The 18,823-nt window shown below is 40.0% G+C and overlaps 3 protein-coding genes across 5 annotated transcripts; 2 read left to right on the top strand and 1 right to left on the bottom strand.

Annotated features, from left to right (window-relative positions):
• The first annotated feature begins 161 nt into the window (after window positions 1–161).
• pmpca (peptidase, mitochondrial processing subunit alpha) lies at window positions 162–7,069 on the top strand. 2 transcript variants are annotated; one of them, XM_079365766.1, is made up of 14 exons: window positions 162–269; window positions 1,909–2,111; window positions 2,204–2,283; window positions 2,378–2,460; window positions 2,582–2,676; window positions 2,751–2,851; window positions 3,894–4,157; window positions 4,440–4,532; window positions 4,618–4,736; window positions 4,836–4,926; window positions 5,021–5,083; window positions 5,182–5,326; window positions 5,536–6,870; window positions 6,910–7,069. In XM_079365766.1, the coding sequence occupies exons 1-13, from the start codon at window positions 223–225 to the stop codon at window positions 5,703–5,705; spliced, it is 1,554 nt and encodes a 517-aa protein (XP_079221892.1). In that variant the 5' UTR covers window positions 162–222; the 3' UTR covers window positions 5,706–6,870; window positions 6,910–7,069. The 2 variants fall into 2 exon arrangements, with proteins under 2 accessions (XP_079221892.1, XP_079221893.1); XM_079365767.1 differs by having other exon boundaries at window positions 5,536–6,873.
• A 54-nt stretch (window positions 7,070–7,123) lies between these two features.
• inpp5e (inositol polyphosphate-5-phosphatase E) lies at window positions 7,124–13,909 on the bottom strand. 2 transcript variants are annotated; one of them, XM_079365746.1, is made up of 11 exons: window positions 13,501–13,909; window positions 12,550–13,394; window positions 11,524–11,647; window positions 11,013–11,110; window positions 10,797–10,921; window positions 10,366–10,485; window positions 9,967–10,074; window positions 9,367–9,528; window positions 9,128–9,243; window positions 8,868–9,004; window positions 7,124–8,272 (listed from the first exon to the last, which is right to left on the bottom strand). In XM_079365746.1, the coding sequence occupies exons 2-11, from the start codon at window positions 13,338–13,340 to the stop codon at window positions 8,140–8,142; spliced, it is 1,914 nt and encodes a 637-aa protein (XP_079221872.1). In that variant the 5' UTR covers window positions 13,341–13,394; window positions 13,501–13,909; the 3' UTR covers window positions 7,124–8,139. The 2 variants fall into 2 exon arrangements, with proteins under 2 accessions (XP_079221872.1, XP_079221871.1); XM_079365745.1 differs by having other exon boundaries at window positions 13,808–13,904.
• Window positions 13,910–15,213: 1,304 nt separating this feature from the next.
• On the top strand, window positions 15,214–16,258 carry LOC306828135 (gamma-crystallin M2-like; the record flags this gene model as incomplete). The annotated part of the gene is made up of 3 exons (XM_079350402.1): window positions 15,214–15,386; window positions 15,615–15,857; window positions 15,980–16,258. Exons 1-3 carry the CDS (start codon window positions 15,354–15,356, stop codon window positions 16,256–16,258), a joined length of 555 nt encoding a protein of 184 aa, XP_079206528.1. The 5' UTR covers window positions 15,214–15,353.
• Between the last annotated feature and the right edge of the window lie 2,565 nt (window positions 16,259–18,823).

Below are 18,823 nucleotides of genomic sequence, written 5' to 3'. Positions count from 1 at the left end.
TAAGTCAAACTAAAAAAAAATACTATTGTTGTAGCATCATAAACATTATTGTACAGACTCGTATTTTTTTACGTCTGTTTTCTATATGTGTTATTATTTATTTATAAATTCATGTGTTTATTTTAATTTTTATGACCTGGGTGGGTGTGTTTCTTTAGCGGAAGAGCTTCTGGAACATTTCATCAGGTTCCGGGTTGAGTTGTGCTCTCAGAAGGATCCAAGATGGCGACTCACATGTCGAGGTGCAGAAGCTGGAGTCGTGTTCAAAGGTAGAGCTTATTTTGCATCTGACGCTATTATTCTGCCGCTTGGCTCTCATTAAATACATAATGAACATCACAAATAGTGTATTAAATAATCTCCGTGTCATGCAGCAGCATGTCATCTGCAGCTTCTTCACTTTCTTCATCTTCATCTGTCAAGATTAGCTTACTCAGGTAGCACGATGCTAACTGTTAGACTTCAGACAAAGTGTAATCCAATACATGATATTATAGTTAAAGATAACCTACAGTGTAAATACTGTTAAGAGAACTTTGAGGTTTGATGTGGGGACTTTAGGACTCTGTGGGAGCTACACTGATGATTTATTTGTGCAAATATAAATCTGAATATTTACATTTATATACCTAAATCTATAAAGATATTTATGGTGTTACAAAGTTTGATCAAATTGTTCATTCACTATTCCCAGGTGTGTTTGGTATTTTGTGGCTTCAGACTCCTCACTATCCAAAATACATGTAAGAAGTGCCACAAAGTGAGGTTAAACAAACATGTTAGTTATAGGTAAGTTAGGCATGATTAAATAAGATTATTAAGGTTCAAGGTTCTTTATTGTCAAATATGCTCCATGTTAAACATACAGCACAGATGAAATTGCAATCCCCCCAACCCCCAGTGCAAACCTGCAGTACATAAAAAAAGCACTAAAAAACTAGCAATACTATACAACAAATAACTTAACTAAAGACATATGGACAACAAATAACGAACAACAGACAATCGACAGACAAGGGCACTTGTGAGTATTTCACTATGAGGTAGAATGTAGATAAATTACAGTATATACAATATTAAGTACATTAATGAATTATTTTCCCTGATTTTTGAGTCTCTCCTTTTTTCTCTCTAATGATGGCCAATAAGCCTTAAAATAAATGTTTAAAAAAGAGCTGTGTTAAAAAATGTAAATCGATAAAGACACATTAAAATGGCCTCTGACTGATTTTAATAAATAGAACTGATGCTAATCCAGCATTTTACTATGGCAGGATTTCGTGCTATGATTGAGAGTCATTCGTTTGAGGGGATATCTCTCAGTATCAGCTCATGGATGTTAAATAGCTTTAAAGCTTGTGTTGAATTAATGTATTTTCTTCAAAATGTCAGATCTGAATAACTCTCTAAAGGATCCGCTAAACATTTTCAGAGCAACTGCTGTATTACCGCTGCATTTTAAAATGTGACGCCATGATGATCGATTAGAAAGTTAGAAAGGGACAACTTGAACTACGACGCTGTGAAGAGATAAAATGCTCCGAAAACTCAGTACAGCTCAGAGTGCCTGTTTACAAAATGACTCCAGTAATACCATCTTCAAGTCATGTATTAGGTGGAGATATAAATGTAATCAGACTGTGGCAACATCATTGATTTGTTAATGATATCATTTCAGACTTGTCGTATAATAATATGTCATCTGTATAATATAGTATCATCATGTAAAGAGCCCTACTAGCTGCACTGATCATTAGAAGTGTGTGGCTCACGGTGGCTGAGCAACTAAACTAAAAAACATGTTCCTGGTAAAAGCAGCCTCACTTTGTGCTTCGGCTAATTTGCTCAAATTAAATCAGATTTTTACAAACAGGCTTCATCCTGCTCATAACTTTCCTGTTCTTTAAGATTTGGGATTGCAGCTTACAGGAAGTACAGCAGTGGCAGCAGATACCCTAATATCTCGCTGTCGTCGCCACTTCCCGGGATCCCCAAGCCGGTGTTTGCGTCAGTGGATGGTCAAGAAAAATACGAGACCAGGATCACTACACTAGAAAATGGCCTCAAAGTTGCTTCTCAAAACAAGTTTGGTCAATTCTGCACCGTTGGGAGTAAGTGTCGGCTTTGATATGCAAACTATAATAACCACTAGTCTTCAGAGTCTCGCTGAAGTGGATGAGATGTTTTTTTCTTTTTCTTTCAGTCTTAATAAACTCTGGATCCAGACATGAAGCCAAGTACCCGAGTGGAATAGCACATTTCGTAGAGAAACTCGCCTTTTCTGTAAGTAGGAACTTCAAATTAAAGTTGAAGAATGATGTGGGGTGTGATGTTATCATGACCGCAGTGAATTTATTTATTTATTTTAAATCTTCAGTCCACAGCTCAGTATGGGAGCAGAGATGAAATTCTCCTCACGTTGGAAAAACATGGAGGGATATGTGACTGCCAAACATCCAGGTATGCCATCTCTCAGCATAGAGCACGCCTCAGGCTCACAACTTCCATCTGTGAGCACAGCTTTTCCACTGACGAGTATACCTCTAACTGTGATTGTGTATGTGGCTGTGACGCTTTGCAGAGACACTACCATGTATGCCGTGTCTGCTGAGGTGAAGGGACTGGACACGGTGGTCAGTCTTCTCTCTGACGCTGTTCTGCAGCCTCGTCTGCTCGGTGAGTTTTTGCACGTCGCACGACAAGTCAACCGCTGCTCCGTCTACATGTTTTCTTCTGGTGTTGTTGTGCAGATGAAGAGATCGAAATGAGCAGAATGGCGGTGCGCTTCGAGTTAGAAGATCTGAACATGAGGCCCGATCCTGAACCCTTACTCACTGAGATGATCCATGCTGTGAGTCGCATCCTTTGTTTACAACCTTAGACCACACAGCGGTACACCACAGGTTCTTGTTCAACACAGCCAGCTGGCTGGCTCAAAAGCTGAACCTGCAGTCATAGATATTGGGTATCACGGTAGGAGAGGGATGCTGCCAATCAATGATAGTTTTACCTTGTATGTTAATTAATTTGTTTATATTACAGTCATTGTCCCCATTTATTTATAATAAAAGAGTAACACACATCTCTTTAACTTTAACAACGATACACGTGAACTCAGCAGTATAGTCAGGAAGTGAATGAAGGCCGTATACATCTCCTGTAACAGTAACTCCAGAGTTTTTCCAACTTGAATACAAATGAATTTACTGATGAGATTGAATACGTGATGAATACCTTTCAAGATAATGACTTGTTTTCGCTGTAAAGTCAGCATGAATGAACTGAATTAACAGGACCACCACAGGGAGGATCTGCTGAACTGTAAAGTTGTGATTCAACATTAAGTTAACCTTACAGCTAATGTAAAGTCATTACTTTGAACAACACCCGGTACAGATCATGGTCAGAGTTTAGATTATGTTACTATGGCAATGGAGCCAGGTGAATGTTACTAAGTTATTCCTGAACCTTAAAACAGCTAGACTGTTATTAATAAACACAAAGACTGTGGGTGATTTAAACGTGCTCCAGTTAGCTAGTTGTAGTGTGAAATGTATGACAGTGTTATCCTTGGTCAATAAGAGCTGCAGTATGAGGTCCATCCATGTTTTTATCATGACTACTATGACTTAGAGCTTTTATACTTTATGAATGAAGGGAAACATTCTGAATGTATCCTTCATGCATTAAACACTGTAGTCCGAGCGGTTTAGTTTGTTATCTCGGGGCAGAACTGTGGATCACTCAGTTCTGGTGTGTGGAGCTTGCAGGTTTATTCCTGACTATGGAAACAGGCTTGTTCAAAATAATGGGGGGGGGGAAAACAAATCTGTTGTAATCATGTCTGCTGTATAACATAGCTCTAATATGGACATGATTGTGTGTGTTTCCAGGCTGCATATCAGAACAACACAGTGGGATTGCCTCGTTTTTGTCCCATCTATAACGTGGACAAGATTGACAAGAAAGTGCTCCACGGCTACCTGCGTAACTACTACAGCCCCGAGCGGATGGTGCTAGCTGGAGTGGGCATCGAGCACGAGCAGCTGGTTGAATGTGCCAGGAAATACCTGCTGGATGTGACACCCGTGTGGGGGAGTAGCTCAGTGGCAAATGTGGACCTCTCTGTTGCACAGTACACTGGAGGCATTGTGAAGGTGATTTATGGTTTTTATTTTTTACAAGTCAACTTTTGGGCCCCAGAAGCTTCTTGGAATAGAACTTATCTGGCAGATTTTTCATTTGTGAAATTCCTCTAAAGAAAACATTTCCAGCAGCTTGTACACTTACACTAGTAAAAAAAAATTTGCAATACGTGTTTTAATTCTCTTGTGGAGTGATACTAGAATATTTTTTTAGATTAGAGAATGAGACATGATTAAATGATTTTGCAGTCAGTTACAAAATGATGATGATAAAGTCTACTCTTAATCCGTCAGATGGAGAAGGACATGTCAGACGTGAGCCTTGGCCCCACCCCGATCCCAGAGCTCACCCACATCATGATCGGCCTGGAGAGCTGCTCCTTCCTGGTGAGGGGTTTCAGTCCCATCAGTCATGAGGCTGACGCATGTTAACAACCAGCAGCATAATAAAAAGTATGATGTCTCTTCACAGGAGGACGATTTTATCCCATTCGCAGTTCTCAACATGATGATGGGCGGCGGTGGCTCGTTTTCTGCAGGCGGACCGGGAAAAGGCATGTTCACCCGTCTGTATCTCAATGTGCTCAACAGGTGAGTGTCTCTGTACCGCAGTGTTTAAAGCTGATCAGAAGTCGGCTGTGTTTACAAGCACTTTATTAATTTTCACATTGGTTTCCTTGTCTGTTCAAGACATCATTGGATGTATAATGCCACCTCATACCACCACAGCTACGAGGATAGTGGTCTGCTGTGCATCCATGCCAGTTCAGACCCCAGACAGGTTGGTGCAGGTTAAAAACAACAAAGTTCAGATGTCTAATTGGACCATTTAATCCATTAATCTATGTGAATGTTGTTGTTAAATTCATATCTAGGTGCGAGAAATGGTGGAAATAATAACCAGAGAGTTCATTCAGATGGCTGGCAATGCAGGAGAGGTAACTCACTGAAGCTCAACCGAGGCAGCCGACCACTACTGAAGCAAGATTTGATGTATGGAACCAAACCTCATGTTGTTCGTATCTTGTTTATCCAGATGGAGCTAGAGAGAGCAAAGACTCAGCTGAAGTCCATGTTGATGATGAACCTTGAGTCACGGCCGGTCATTTTTGAAGATGTGGGTCGCCAGGTTCTCTCCACGGGAAAGAGAAAGCTGCCACACGAACTCTGTGATCTAATTAGTGAGTATTGAACAAAAACATCATGAAGTATTTCATCATAAGTCATGGGAACTTTAAAAGTGTCCTACAAAAACTGTGAGAAAAATGTCATCCTAACTTAGGAGAGAAAAAAAAAAAATACTTGCTTAAGCTAATTGAGTTCAACTATATCTTTATTTTTTTCTGATTTTTTTTTTTTTTCTTTTTCTTTTTCCACAATTATTTTCAAGGCAACGTGTCAGCCAGTGACATTAAGAGAGTGACCACCAAGATGCTGCGCAGCAAGCCTGCAGTTGCTGCTCTGGGAGATTTGACGGAGCTGCCCTCATATGAACACATCCAGGCCGCCTTGTCCAGCAAGGACGGACGTCTGCCCCGCATGTATCGCCTCTTCCGATAGATCCACACGACCATGGAGCTGGTCATCACAAGCAAACGTCAGTGTAAATAAGCTGGAATGAAAGATCATACTAGCATTCCCTCCGACGAACACAGAACCCAAGCTAGCTCTCTCTGGGAGTGGGGACTAATACCCAGGCTCTCCACTGATCCTGCCACAGTGGGGATTTTAAAGACAAGCTACATTTTACTCTTCAGTACCGTAGTCTTCATACAGTGAGAGCTTCTGTATTTATTGTGAGCGAGCACAAAGCCATATGTCATCATTTACTTGGGTGGTTTGCAGGAGTTTTGGTGTAAAATGGACAATTCTCCCAGAAAAGGAAACTAAATTAAACCACCTTCCCCGACCTGTTCGTTTAACGTGTAATCATGTACTGCATTTTATTGAAGAGTCATCCTCACCATATAGTCAAGACAAGGCTAACATCCCCACCTCCAACCTGGTCATTCCTGCACAGTGGATGGAATCAAAAGAAGATGAAAATCTATTTATTCAAAAGCTCTTCATTAGCTCAGTTCAACAGAAGAGTGTGTGGGCCACCAAGAAACGACGAGTGGATGACTTATGTTTGTTGGGGTCATTTTGAGTTGTATAGTTTATAGTCAAGATTTTAGTTTAAAATGCAAACGTGAGAAATAATGACAGTTCAGTTTACATGGTGAACATGTAGAACTTGAGAGTAAGGTAAGGTCACTTGGCAGGCATGGTTTGACTTAATTCTTTATATTCCAACTTCATCAAAAGAATAAATTGAAGTCGTTGAAGGTAATATGCCTGGTCCTGATACTCCTCTGTACAATTCAGTCATAGGCAGTAAAACACAACACTATACAAGGCAACATAAAAAAATACAGCTCTGGATAAATTAAACCTCAAACAATTGAATTTTTTTTTTTTTTTTGAATTCAAGTTCATGTACTTTCCCCATAAGATAAATAACACTTTTAGTTCAACACCCAAATATATGGAAGCCTTAAGCGGACATAGATCCATACATTTAATTTTTCCATGATGACGAGTAGATTCTGTTGTCTTTCTGTCTCGACTTCATAACCATGTCATCTCGGGATAACTCCGCCGGTCTAAATGTGATAATGAGCGAATGTGTGAAGTTTACTGTCTCAAGAAATGACTCATCACAGGAAAAAAAAAAAAAAGCTTTGTTGTCCCAAGAGAAAAATGTTAAGAAAAAAAAAAAAAGTGATTCACTTATCGCAGGGAAGTGGAATCAAATGTATGTATGAATGTCCGCTGAAGGCTTCCTTACAAATGAGCCCGTGTGTGTTTGTACAGCAGTGAATGTGGCTCCTGACGCAACGGGTACATGTAATGACTTCCATCAATAAAAGTATATATTTTAAGCTTCTTGCTTCTTGTTCTTTGAGTGTTATGAACAGAATTCACAAACATACTAGTGTGTTTAAAAACATTTATTACAGGATCTTAGTGGACATAAAAAAAGTGAAAGATTAGAGGCCCTGAAGAAGAAATGAAGACCAACAGGCACTTTTTCTGAAGCAGACTGTTCATGCTGGTAAGTCCACAATGAATGTGGTACATACAGTACATGGTGCACAGTTATTATGAAATGAGCGAGGTAAGGCACTGTGTTACAGTTGTAAGGAATCACTGCCTCATTAGAAAAACATTGTGTTAAGAGTAAAACTTGTTTTTAATAGTAAAGTTAGTGCTTTTATACATTTTCCCCTGAAATCCAACAGTAACATGAGTAGTAAAATCTCCCGACTAGTGTTTTTCACTGCTGTGCTCCTGATTTAACGTTTGATCGAAAGCTCCCTTCATTAGTTATACATTATCTCTCCAAAGAAACATTTAGCTTGGGGCTGAAATTCAAGTTCAAAACAACGAATGGCAGAAACCTGAATGACTTTACAAAGTGAAACTGAATGTTTAGTCAGCTGCTTGATGACAAATATCAAGGCGTGTGAACACTGATGCAGCTCTAAAAAAATGTTACCTTGTAGTTCATGATGCTCTTAAAACACTTGTGAAGAATGAGTGAATGAATGCAGCTACTCAGAGACCTTTAAGGTAAGACCAGTTCACACTGGAGCATGTAACTGAAGAGTAAGCCACAGCGGCAGCCCCCCCCCCCCCTCCCACTCCTGTTTGAGTTAGGGGGGCAGAATAAATAAAGACCAGACTGCTGTGTCTGCAAAGCTTTAGTCCGTCTGACCTCAAGGTCCCTGCCCTCAAGTACGGCCAGCTCCCTCCAACAGGACAATCACGCTCATACAATGTTCCCAATTACACCCAACAGAGGGCACACTCTGCTCAGCCAATGCCATCCTGTATCAGGTTACGCCAACTGTCATCAAAGACAATTGGTTCCCCGACTGGTTTCACTTTCCAGTTTCTGACACCGTTTGGATACAATCCAGTCTGGACTGCTGAGAGAATCTGAAGAGTTTCAGGAGATGGTGCAGATCGTGCTGCTACCTTGGTTCTTCAAGGCCTCCCTCCTCTTCAACTCTCTGGTGATCCTCCTCCTGATGCCCTCCAAGTACAAGCCTCGGTCAAACTGGCCTGCGCCGAGAGGAATACTGAGAATACACAGACACAAAAATGCAGCCCATCAGACGTGAGACGGGCCTTAATGAAGAAAGCAGAGATAACTCAGAGTTTAAATAAAAGGCACAGAAAATCCAGTGAAAAGGGTTTGATTTCTACAGTCAACATGTTTGCAGATTTTTTCTTTTGTTTGGATAAATTAAAATAAGAAAAGGATAATGGTCGTCTTGTAAGAATACAATATTATGCATTGATTGATTAAACTCAAATAATTGACCGCGTCATTAAAGCTGCACGTATTTTAAAGTGTGTAAGATTGAGCGACATCTAGAGGTGTGCATGTGAGTTACAACCAACTCACAATCACACCTTTCAGCCTCCTGTTTGAGGCACCGCAGAGAACCTGCAGAAGCTGTGGCTGTCAAGACAAAAAAGAAGCGAAGGATCTTCACTCGAGCTATTCTTTTATCTTTCATCTCTGCCTGTGTGTAGCGAGGAAACCAAAACACAATGGTTGCTTTCTTCTCAGTTGTTACAAACAAATAAAAACATGTTTATGAGTATGTTATTAAATGTCTGTAAATGCATCCCGATAAACCCCACGGCCCGTCACTTGAAGGGACTTACTTGTCTCTGCCTGGTCTTAGTTTGACCTGGAAGACACCGATGACGGGCCGATGGTCTGAGGTCTTGATGCTGGAGCAGCTGGTGTACTTGACCACTTTTATATCATCTGCCTGCCTGTTTCTGAACAAGATCCTGTCCTGTGAACATGAAAACATATATTTTACCCTCCAAGGGATACACAACATTATGAACTGACTTTATTTTTTTTTATATTATTTATGTTTTTTTCTACAGCTATGTAAATCTTGTCTTCTTCTTACTGTGTATGAAGGCGTTCTCTGTTTAGAAGTAGTGTCGTAGATATCGCAGCCCACGTCAAACTTGTATGTAGGGCGAAAGTGTATCGGGGGCTCTTGGAAGCCTTTAAAGATTGAACCTTGAGGGGGGAAGCGTTTGCAGGTTGACAATCAATGGAATAAAACCCGTCTACTCCTATGAGAAGTTCTCTATATGTTGAGATTTTTTTCTATAAGAAGTATCCTCCTACAATCAAGCATACCCTCTTTAATTTCCTTGGACAGCTGGTCGTGCTCCAACAGAGGGCCCATATTCTCCCCTACTGTGCGGTTTATGATGCTTTCCACGTCCACGCGAGCTTTACTGATTCGGAAGTTGAAATCTCCAAACCAGAAGACCTGGTCAAATCTTGTTGTGACGTCAGCTACGATTGAAAAAAACCTTTCGTTATTGAAGACATTTTTTTTTTTAAAGCTTTAATCCCAGAATGATTATAATTACATTTATTTAAATCACAAGAGATCTTTTTAGAATTAAGCGTTTTGTTTAAACCTAATGTGCCGAAATGACTCTCCTTTGAGCAGTTTTAATCTATGAACAAATAGTGGGAAATGTGCTAACAGGGTGGAGCTTCAGTTTACATCTTCAATGGATTCATCTTTTGTTTTTAAACACAAGAAATGTGATTTCTTTCCCCCCACTGACATGTTGTTATGTGTCTGGAAAAGACACAGAACATGACGCTAACTGCAGGTGTTTCATCCTGAAGGCTTGAGTGCATCGCTTTTTTTTTTTTGGAACAAAAACGCCACAGTTCTAATGGGTTTGATTTGTCCACTCTAAAATCACTTAATCATCTCACATGGGGTGGAGCGGTATGGGTTAGTGTCTGGAAGGCCTTTTGGAAGAGCTAGAGCCTCGACGATCTTGTTGTAGTCCAGTATTCTCTCGTAAACTTTGGCATCTCCAGCTGAAAGAAAAACAGGACAACACAAAAGAAACACACTAGCACTCAAAATGGAAATGTATAAATGTAAATGTATGTATCTAATACTAAGAGCAGATTTAAAGCTGTTTGGTATATTTCACAACATTTGTGTCTTATTCAATTAATGTTTTATTTTCTAGGCTATGAAGATGTACAGTAAATTTCTCATCATAGTTGTAGTACAAATTCCTAATCAGTCCCATCTACATCCACACTTCCGCAATGATCAATCCCTGCTTCAGTTCCAGACTTTGGGAAAAACCTCTTACTCACAGGTAAAATGGGATGTGATGAAAAGGAAAGAAGTCCCGAAAAACGTAAAAGCCAGTCCCACAGCGCCTTTGGTTTTGATCTGGGAGATGATCCTGGTTGTTACCGTGGCGTGCTCTACCTCTGTGCGGGCCGACAGAGCAGATGTTTTGGTTACTGTGAGCGCCATTAGATTAGTGTAACTCACCAACTGTACTCAAATAATGAAGAAAAACAATCAAATATGCATCTGTAGAGTACAGGGGAAAAAAATGACTTTGGCTAAAAGGAACGAAGGAGTTTCTGGTGTGACGTTTGTTTTTAAGATCAATGTGCCACACGCAATTATTTGCATATTCTTCGATAAACCTTCACTACAAAAGTGAAATCAGAGATATAGGAAGAGTTGATCGCCTCTCAAACCGATGTCTGCCTTGTGTGATTTGGACACTGACCTGAGCAGAACCAGATGAGGTCTCTTCTGACAAACACGCTTAGATACAAAACACCATGCGATGCTGCATACAGCATGACATAGTAAGGTCCCAGAGTCTCCTGAAGACGGGTCTCCCACTCCCTCCTGCACACAGGTGTCACACGTGCAGCAGTGTTAGGCAGCCATCATTTCTACCTTGTATTTAATGAGCCACACTAGAACCACACATACGTACCTGTCAGGACATCCCTCCTGGACGCCGATGATGTAAAAGTCTTGTGCAAATTCGGAGTCAGTTGGAAGGAGGAGGTCGTCTAAGTTGGATGGAAGCCCCTGAAAAAGACAGAGACTTTGACTTAGTATGACCCTGACTTATGCAGGCAGTATTGTGTAATATACCTTGAGTAAGCCTTGTTCACACAAACATCCTGAAGGGTCTTTCAGGGTGAGCTGCATGTGTGAACGCTAAAAGACTTTCTCCTGTCAGTGCATGACCGTGGACTGCCTGCAGGTGAGCATGGGGACCTCGGTGCGTGTGACTAAACTGCTGCATCACACCTTCTGTTCGTCATGATGTTCTTCTGTCAAACTACACATAGCATAAATGTGAAGGCAAATATTCTCATTACAGTTTTATATAGTGGCCTCAGATGCTTTGCTTCTTTAGAATTTCCTAGAGGTGCATATAGGAAAATGGCTTGTAAGTCTTCTTTGGCCTATGAGACACGACAGGGGTTTCCTCCTACCTTCTCCCCCTGCATGTTCCATGTTGCAATGAAGATGCCCAGTCTCCTGTCTGGAAAGTAGCGGTCCAGCTCCTCGGCCCCCAGCAGAGCTCCACTTCCCAGCACACTTCCCTCCAGGAAGCTCCTGAAGAAAAAAAAAAACATATCACACAAACGCACGGGAAATTAGCATCCCTTCTGGCACCCAGCTTGCCTTGGAATCTAAGTTCAGTGTAGGAACAAGCAGGGCTGTTGTCTAAAAAGTTACGTCATTATGTTTCTTTTCTTTCTTTTTTTTCCATCTACATAACCCTTAACTGTCAAACCCATTCATATCTCAAAGACCTCACATGAGCTCAAACACAGAGCTAATAGTAGATCCTGCTTTTGACGAGGCAACATCTCTTCTGATTGGTTGCTGTATAAATAAGAACAGACAAATTGAAGGATAAATATTGTATATCATATCGTGTTTTCCTGCTGGGCTTCAACTGTGTACGAACACAATGAGAAACCTTTTTTTTTTTTTGGAATTCCTTCTGCCAAAAGCTGTTTTACACAAACATCCCTCTGATAATGTGTCAATACTGATTTCATCTGTTGGTGCTTCTAAAACACTAATCTCTACTCCAGATGGGTTCATCTAATCAGCTCCAAGCAGACGGACAATTATTTGAAAATACCTTGTAGTGGCTATTACATACTTTACCTCATTCTTGTGCGATGTCACCGCAAAGTAACATTCTGTTGAGCCATTTTCTTTTAGTATGAGAATAAATGAACTCAACGGTTCATACTGATGTCACACAAAAGCTAGAACTTTACTAAAAAGACTGTCACATTGCTGCACAGCAAACACATATTTACATTCATTTAGATTGTTTAATTTGACGACCACATCCACATTAAGAGCTCAGGTCCATTAATAGACTTCTGACACCAGTAATAGATGTTACACCTCACAAAGGAGTCGAAGGATATGTACAGTTAAGACTCGTTATTTATGTGCTGCTATGTTTGTGTATTTGTCTGCTTTTCCTGCTGTACCTGTTCCTCACATCCTGGGGTCTGATGGGGCTCAGCACGCTGTAAGTGGACCTCATTGAGTTGACAGAGGTGCTATCCGAGCCCATGTTCTCCAGGAGCCGACTGTCGCTCAGGTTCCTGTGGAGTCTCTCCCCATGCTTCTCTCTGGCCAACACGGCATAATCCAAACAATCCCTGTCAATCCTATTAGCCGCCCTTAAAGTGGCAAAGCTCTTCTCGAGAGCAGGCAGCGTCCCCGTGGGCTGCACAGGCGTTAGACGCACCTTGGCGGACCTCGCTAGATGGTCTGCAGGGTTGCTCTGCTGGCTGGTGGGCCTCCTTTCACACTCAGAGAGACTTCTTCCTCTGTCTCGGAAGACCGGTGATCCTCTCGTTATAGCAGAGACAGGTCTCACATTGGAGTCTTTGTTATTCCTGATGGTGGCAGCAACTCTGGGAACCAATGTACCAGGAACTGTTTGGTCCTCTTTGAGCGAGTCTGTCGAGGAGCCAGTTTCAGTCGGGTCGCTCAGACTCTCCTGGCTATTTTTCAGCCTCCTGGTGATAAGGTTCTCCTCCACAGAGCAGCTTTTGCGAGACAGCCGGGGTTGTGAGGGTGGTCGAGGCTGGTACGGACTGATGGCTCCCTCTGTGTTTTTGGCACTGAGTTTAAGGGCATCCTTGTGTTCCCTGCTGAACTTGGCGGTTACTAAGGGGGTCTTGAGGGCTCGGCTGTCAACGTCAACTGAGTCTCCTTGACCAGGAGCCTCAGTGTCCCCTCCATTGTCATCCATCCTCTCATGTCCAGCCATGTGAGCAGCTGTGGTCAGGTGGATGGGACTTTGTCATTATTGTCAAACATTTACCTAAACATACATGACAGACGAATGATTGAAACACTGGTCATTTAAACGGGTTAGTCAAAGGCACAATATTTAGACGTGCATAATGACATAGTGATTTTAAACTTACTCGGAAAGCATGATAACCCGAGCAGCAGAGGCTAATTAATGGTGAAGTTGAAATCTTCTTAATCTCAGTAGTTTTGTTTTAAAAGTCGCTTACTAACGGAGCTTTGATTTCTGTTAACTATTTGAACACGTTCCTAACATTAACAGACGATCTACCATTCATATTACATTACCAAACAGTTAGCGATACACAAGCTAGCTGAGCTAACGACGAAAGCAATCGTTTAGAGGATGTAATTAATAAACTGTTGATATTGATAGTGTCCGATTTATGAGAATGTCGCACTGATTTTTACTTGTAATGTTACCTCTCGTTTACTGTTGTTTTGATGTCTGACCGGCTAATTTACAAGCACCGTTAGCTCGACTACTTCCTTAGCAACGTTTGACAACACTCTCTGTTACTAAGACAAGAGAGTCACCGCAGAGCGCAGGGCGTGCGTCACAGCGCCCCCATCTGTTCACACCTTTACACTGTATCTGCGTTAATGCAGCCTACCATAGGATGTCAAGTCTTAAACACATTATTCTGTACCTATGCTTTGAACTGTCTTGTGTTTCCTCTGTAAAACATTTTGTTATTATGTTAATGTTGGTATTTGTCTACTCTTTTGTTTAATATGCCTTTTTAATGTGTGTTACACTTATCTGACTTAAAAGCTACTTTGATTTTAAATGACTTTTAAAGGGTTTTTGAAATAGATACATCATTTCATTTATAGAAAATATATATTTAATAGCATTCAATTCATACAAGTCAAAATGATAGACGAATGAATCGACTGATGAATTAATTGATGTATTGATTAATTTGTTTCACCACAATGTAAATTCGGATTTGCAGTAAAAGGCTGTGTTCAATAAAATCATGGGGAAAAAACCCTCCCAAAAAAACCAAACAGCCAAATTGATTTATTTTACTTTTTTATATACAGGACTCTTCAGTAAAATATAGTATATAAGATAAACGGTATTCCACACAAGCCATTCACAATGTCTAACTGTTTTTTTATTGTATATGTCACTGTTCTAAAACATTTGGTAACAAAGAGGTTAATAATGTTAACAACAGTGAAGTGAAAATGTAAAGGTTGTAAAAATGTACATTCAATTCTTCAAACTAAAAAGACATAAAGAGACAATAAAAACATGACATCTTAAATGTTTTTTATTCTTTCAACAGGCAAACACCTATGTAACTTACCCATATACTGTTTATACTATAGGCTACTATCTGAAACAGAAATTAGCTATAGTTTAAAATTACTATTATAAAATAAGATTTATATCTCTACACAACGGTTACAAATATGTTGTCATTTTATAAAAATGAATCCTAAAAAAAGATTTTTAAATATCTCACAATACAATCAAATACTTGGAATGTGTGATGCTTAAGGGCTTATAACAAAGGACGCTTATCATAAATCAGGAAAACTCATTCACACAAAGAGACAATAAACTGAAAAATGTGTTCTTAAGTCATAATGTTAGATGCTGATATATGCTAAAGTGGCTTTTCAAATAACATAACCTGGGATACGTACAACAAAACAACAGTTTTTTGTTTGTGTACACAACACTGAAAAAAGTGTGAACTCTATATGTTAACCCTTTCAACAACTATGTGACCTCCATGTGTGAGTGAAAGAAGCTCTGCTGGCCCCTGGAAAAGTGGACAATCCTTCCATATTCTGGTGCGTTTCTATGACGCTGTTGCTGGCTCAGGAGGTTTAGACAAAAGAGCCAGTCTTTGGGGCAGGTATAAAAGGAAAGGGTTAAACCAGGAACGGCACAGTTTTGTGAAAGACCAGCAGCAGCAGCAACAGCAGCAACAGCTCACTGACCAAAAAGATGACTTCCACTGGAATGAACATGATGAGCAGGGTAAGCTCTTTCTTTCCATGTTTAAATATTTAAAAGCCAAACAACCTCTTGTTGTAGGTTTAAAGCCGCTTGTTGGTCAACTTAGTGTTGACCAACAAGCTGTTCCCCTATTACACAAGCTGTGAAACTGTTGGTTGTTTGTTGTTCTATTTTACTCTGATAAAACATAATCCCATGCATCTTCAAGAAACAACATGCTAATCGAGACCTTTCCTCTCTCTCCCTCAGATCACCTTCTACGAGGAGAGGAACTTCCAGGGTCGCTCCTATGAGTGCATGAGCGACTGCCCTGACATGTCCTCCTACCTGAACAGGTGCCATTCCTGCAGGGTGGAGAGAGGCTGCTTCGTTGTGTACGACCGCACCAACTACATGGGCAACCAGTACTTCATGAGGAGGGGCGAGTATGCTGACTACATGAGCATGATGGGCATGAGCGACTGCATCAGGTCCTGCCGTATGATCCCGATGGTGAGATCTCACATGTGGCTGATTGTATTTACAAAAGCAAAACACATACTAATTTCACACAAAACCATTGATGACAATGTTAAATACAATGATTTAAACACACTTCTTCTCTGTAAAAACAGCACAGGGGATCCTTCAGGATGAAGATCTATGAGAGGGAGAACTTCGGCGGTCAGATGCACGATGTGATGGATGACTGCGACAACGTCATGGACCGTTACCGCATGCCCTACTGCATGTCCTGCAACGTGATGGAGGGCCACTGGCTGATGTACGAGCAGGCCCACTACAGAGGCAGAATGATCTACATGAGGCCTGGCGAGTACAGGAACTTCTCACAGATGGGCAGCAACAGCATGAGGTTCATGAGCATCAGGCGCATCAGCGACTCCTGCTATTAAACTTTACACTGAATAAAACTGTCAAAATCTGAACTACTGGTCTGTCAAATGAGTTCTTGCTTGGGTTGAAGACAAAGAGGATAACATTCCCTGTGTTCATTTGCATCTTTGATTCTTATTTGTATTTTCCATACACATCTTTAGATCAACTTGCTTCCTAAATGACTAAATACTAAATATTTTGTTTTAGCTCTTGAGCTATGCTAGGCTAATCAGCTGTTGACTGAGCTCCCACTGGAACACAGAATCAAGCTCAAATAGTACTTAAAGTTAAATTAAAAAAGTTGGGTAAACCAGAATACATTCCTGCCTACTGACAAACAGTTTGTCCATCCTGAACAGAACTGGTAAAACAGAAAGTTTTTCTTAAAACTTGTTGCACAGTTTTATACCAAACACAACTTCAGCAAACATTACTGTCAAGCTCTAAATTTGGACCAACTAATTAACATTGTATTCAAGTACTTACGACAAGTAAACCGAAAAAAACAAGTGTATTTTTTTTTTTTAATCAAGTACTTTCAAGTGCTTAAACATGAAAAAAACTGATTTCCAACTGTTGCTATGCGTTAGAAAGGCAGGACGTTTAGTCAAATTCAGTAAGAAATGCTTACAGTTGTATCGAGAGTCTAGCATAATAAATGCAGATATAGTCACACAAATACTGGAATAACAGAGGTTCTTCAATTGACAGATTTGCCTTGGCCTCTTTTAAAGTTGTCAGAAAAATATTGGTTTTTGAATATCTAGGTTTATTTCTGCTTGTCAGGATGTTTTTTCTTTCACTCATGTTTTCTGCAGGTTAAGGATTTTACCAGCATCACATTAGCAGAGAAGTCACAAGTACACAAGCAGTCTTCTGATATTTCTTTCTGAAATCATTTATTCCACAAGTGCTGTAACAATATTAATTGCACAAAATTTGACCATTTGGATTGATTGCAATATCATGTGGTGCAGGAGTTTGCATTGGTCATGTATCCCAAAACTTTGCTGCCTGACCCTAAAATTCATTTAGCAGGCGCTTTTGTCCAAAGCGACGTGCGTCAGAGAGTAAGGACAAAACAAGCAAGGATCTAGAAGAGAAAACAATGTCAGTAAGTGCAAACGAACAGCTTTAAGTCCAATCGCATAAGGTGCTGACACTCTAAGCTACTGTACTTTTTTACTTGTTATAGCAATGATAATAACATCCTCTCGCGTCATCCCTCCCTGCTGTCCGACAGACATGGGGGACAAAGTCAGGACTCACATGAGATCATGGCGACTTGTGTCGGGAGACAAATATACATGGTTCATTTATTTTTTTTAAATCAAACAATTACAATTTTCCTTTTTTAATAACTGTCACAATAGTGGCAGAGGAGAATGTAAACAAATACACTTACATTTAAATTTCAACTATGTTTTGCCAGATTGCTTTTGGAGTTTTACAAACTTTCAACTTTTAAGTGGCATTCTTGTCCTCTCAAATAAAGCATGGCATAGAGTAAAGAACAAAGTCAATCTGTCCTTCTGTGTCTCTTGTCTGTCTAATTTCTCTTTCTGTATCTGTGGTCTCTCATGGATGTAGTTCTCTCATCATTGTTTTTGCCATCTCAAGTTGTGGAAAGTAATAATTTTCAACATAATAAATAGATGACGTAATGTTATTTCTTAACTGTGTTATTCTGCAAAATTCACAGAAATGAATACTTCATTCTGTCCAGGTGTCCTCTTAGCACTCTTCGTTCAATGCGTGTAAACCATAGACTGTAAGCTACAACACCACTTAAACAAAAAAATCTAATGCCACACAAATACTGTATATCAAGTTGCACAAAATATGACTGTTGGTAAAACATTGGTTTGATTTTTTTCCACATGAGCAATTAGCATGTACTGGTATCTACAGTATATCATGAACATGAGTATACCACTGTAATAACAGCAACAACAGATCTGTTGCAAACCTGAATCATGAATGTTTTACTTCTCATAAGGAGATCATTCTCTCATAATTATGAGACAGTGGTAATTACCATGACAAAAAAACATTACTTTGTTATTTCTTTTTGGATTAATGTGATAGGGTCCATTTTCAATGCAAATGATCTTTACTTACCACACCTGCTATCTTATATACTTGCTCTGTTCTTACATTTAAGATGCTTCATTGGCATTAATCCTGGGAGGGGAAGGAAGACTAGCCAGGGGAAGGGGGTTTCAAAGAAGACAGGGAAGCTGGTCCACAAAAAGGCAACAACGCTGAATCCTCAATTGGCCAATCTTGCTTTTTTACCGAAAATGTTTTAGCTATGATAAATGCCTCCTGTTGAAGATCATCTTTTGTCGGAGCAACTTTTGTGCTAGCAATTTTTAGGGGTTTTCATTTTTAAATGTAAAACTTCATATCAAGATCACATTCTACAGTATTTAACATTATTTTACAGTAACAAATTGTTTATGCACTGTCGGAGCTGTAAAATAACACTATAATGGCAACCAAAAAGCTGACAGTATAATCCTGTAATGTTTTTTTCCCCAAACAGCACAGTACTGTTATAGTTATACAGTAATAAACTG

This window comes from Symphodus melops (genome assembly GCF_947650265.1).
Source record: "Symphodus melops genome assembly, chromosome: 1".
NCBI classification, from domain to species: domain Eukaryota; kingdom Metazoa; phylum Chordata; class Actinopteri; order Labriformes; family Labridae; genus Symphodus; species Symphodus melops.
The sequence above is the reverse complement of the archived record's forward strand: the minus strand, read 5'-3'. Positions and strand labels throughout refer to the sequence as shown.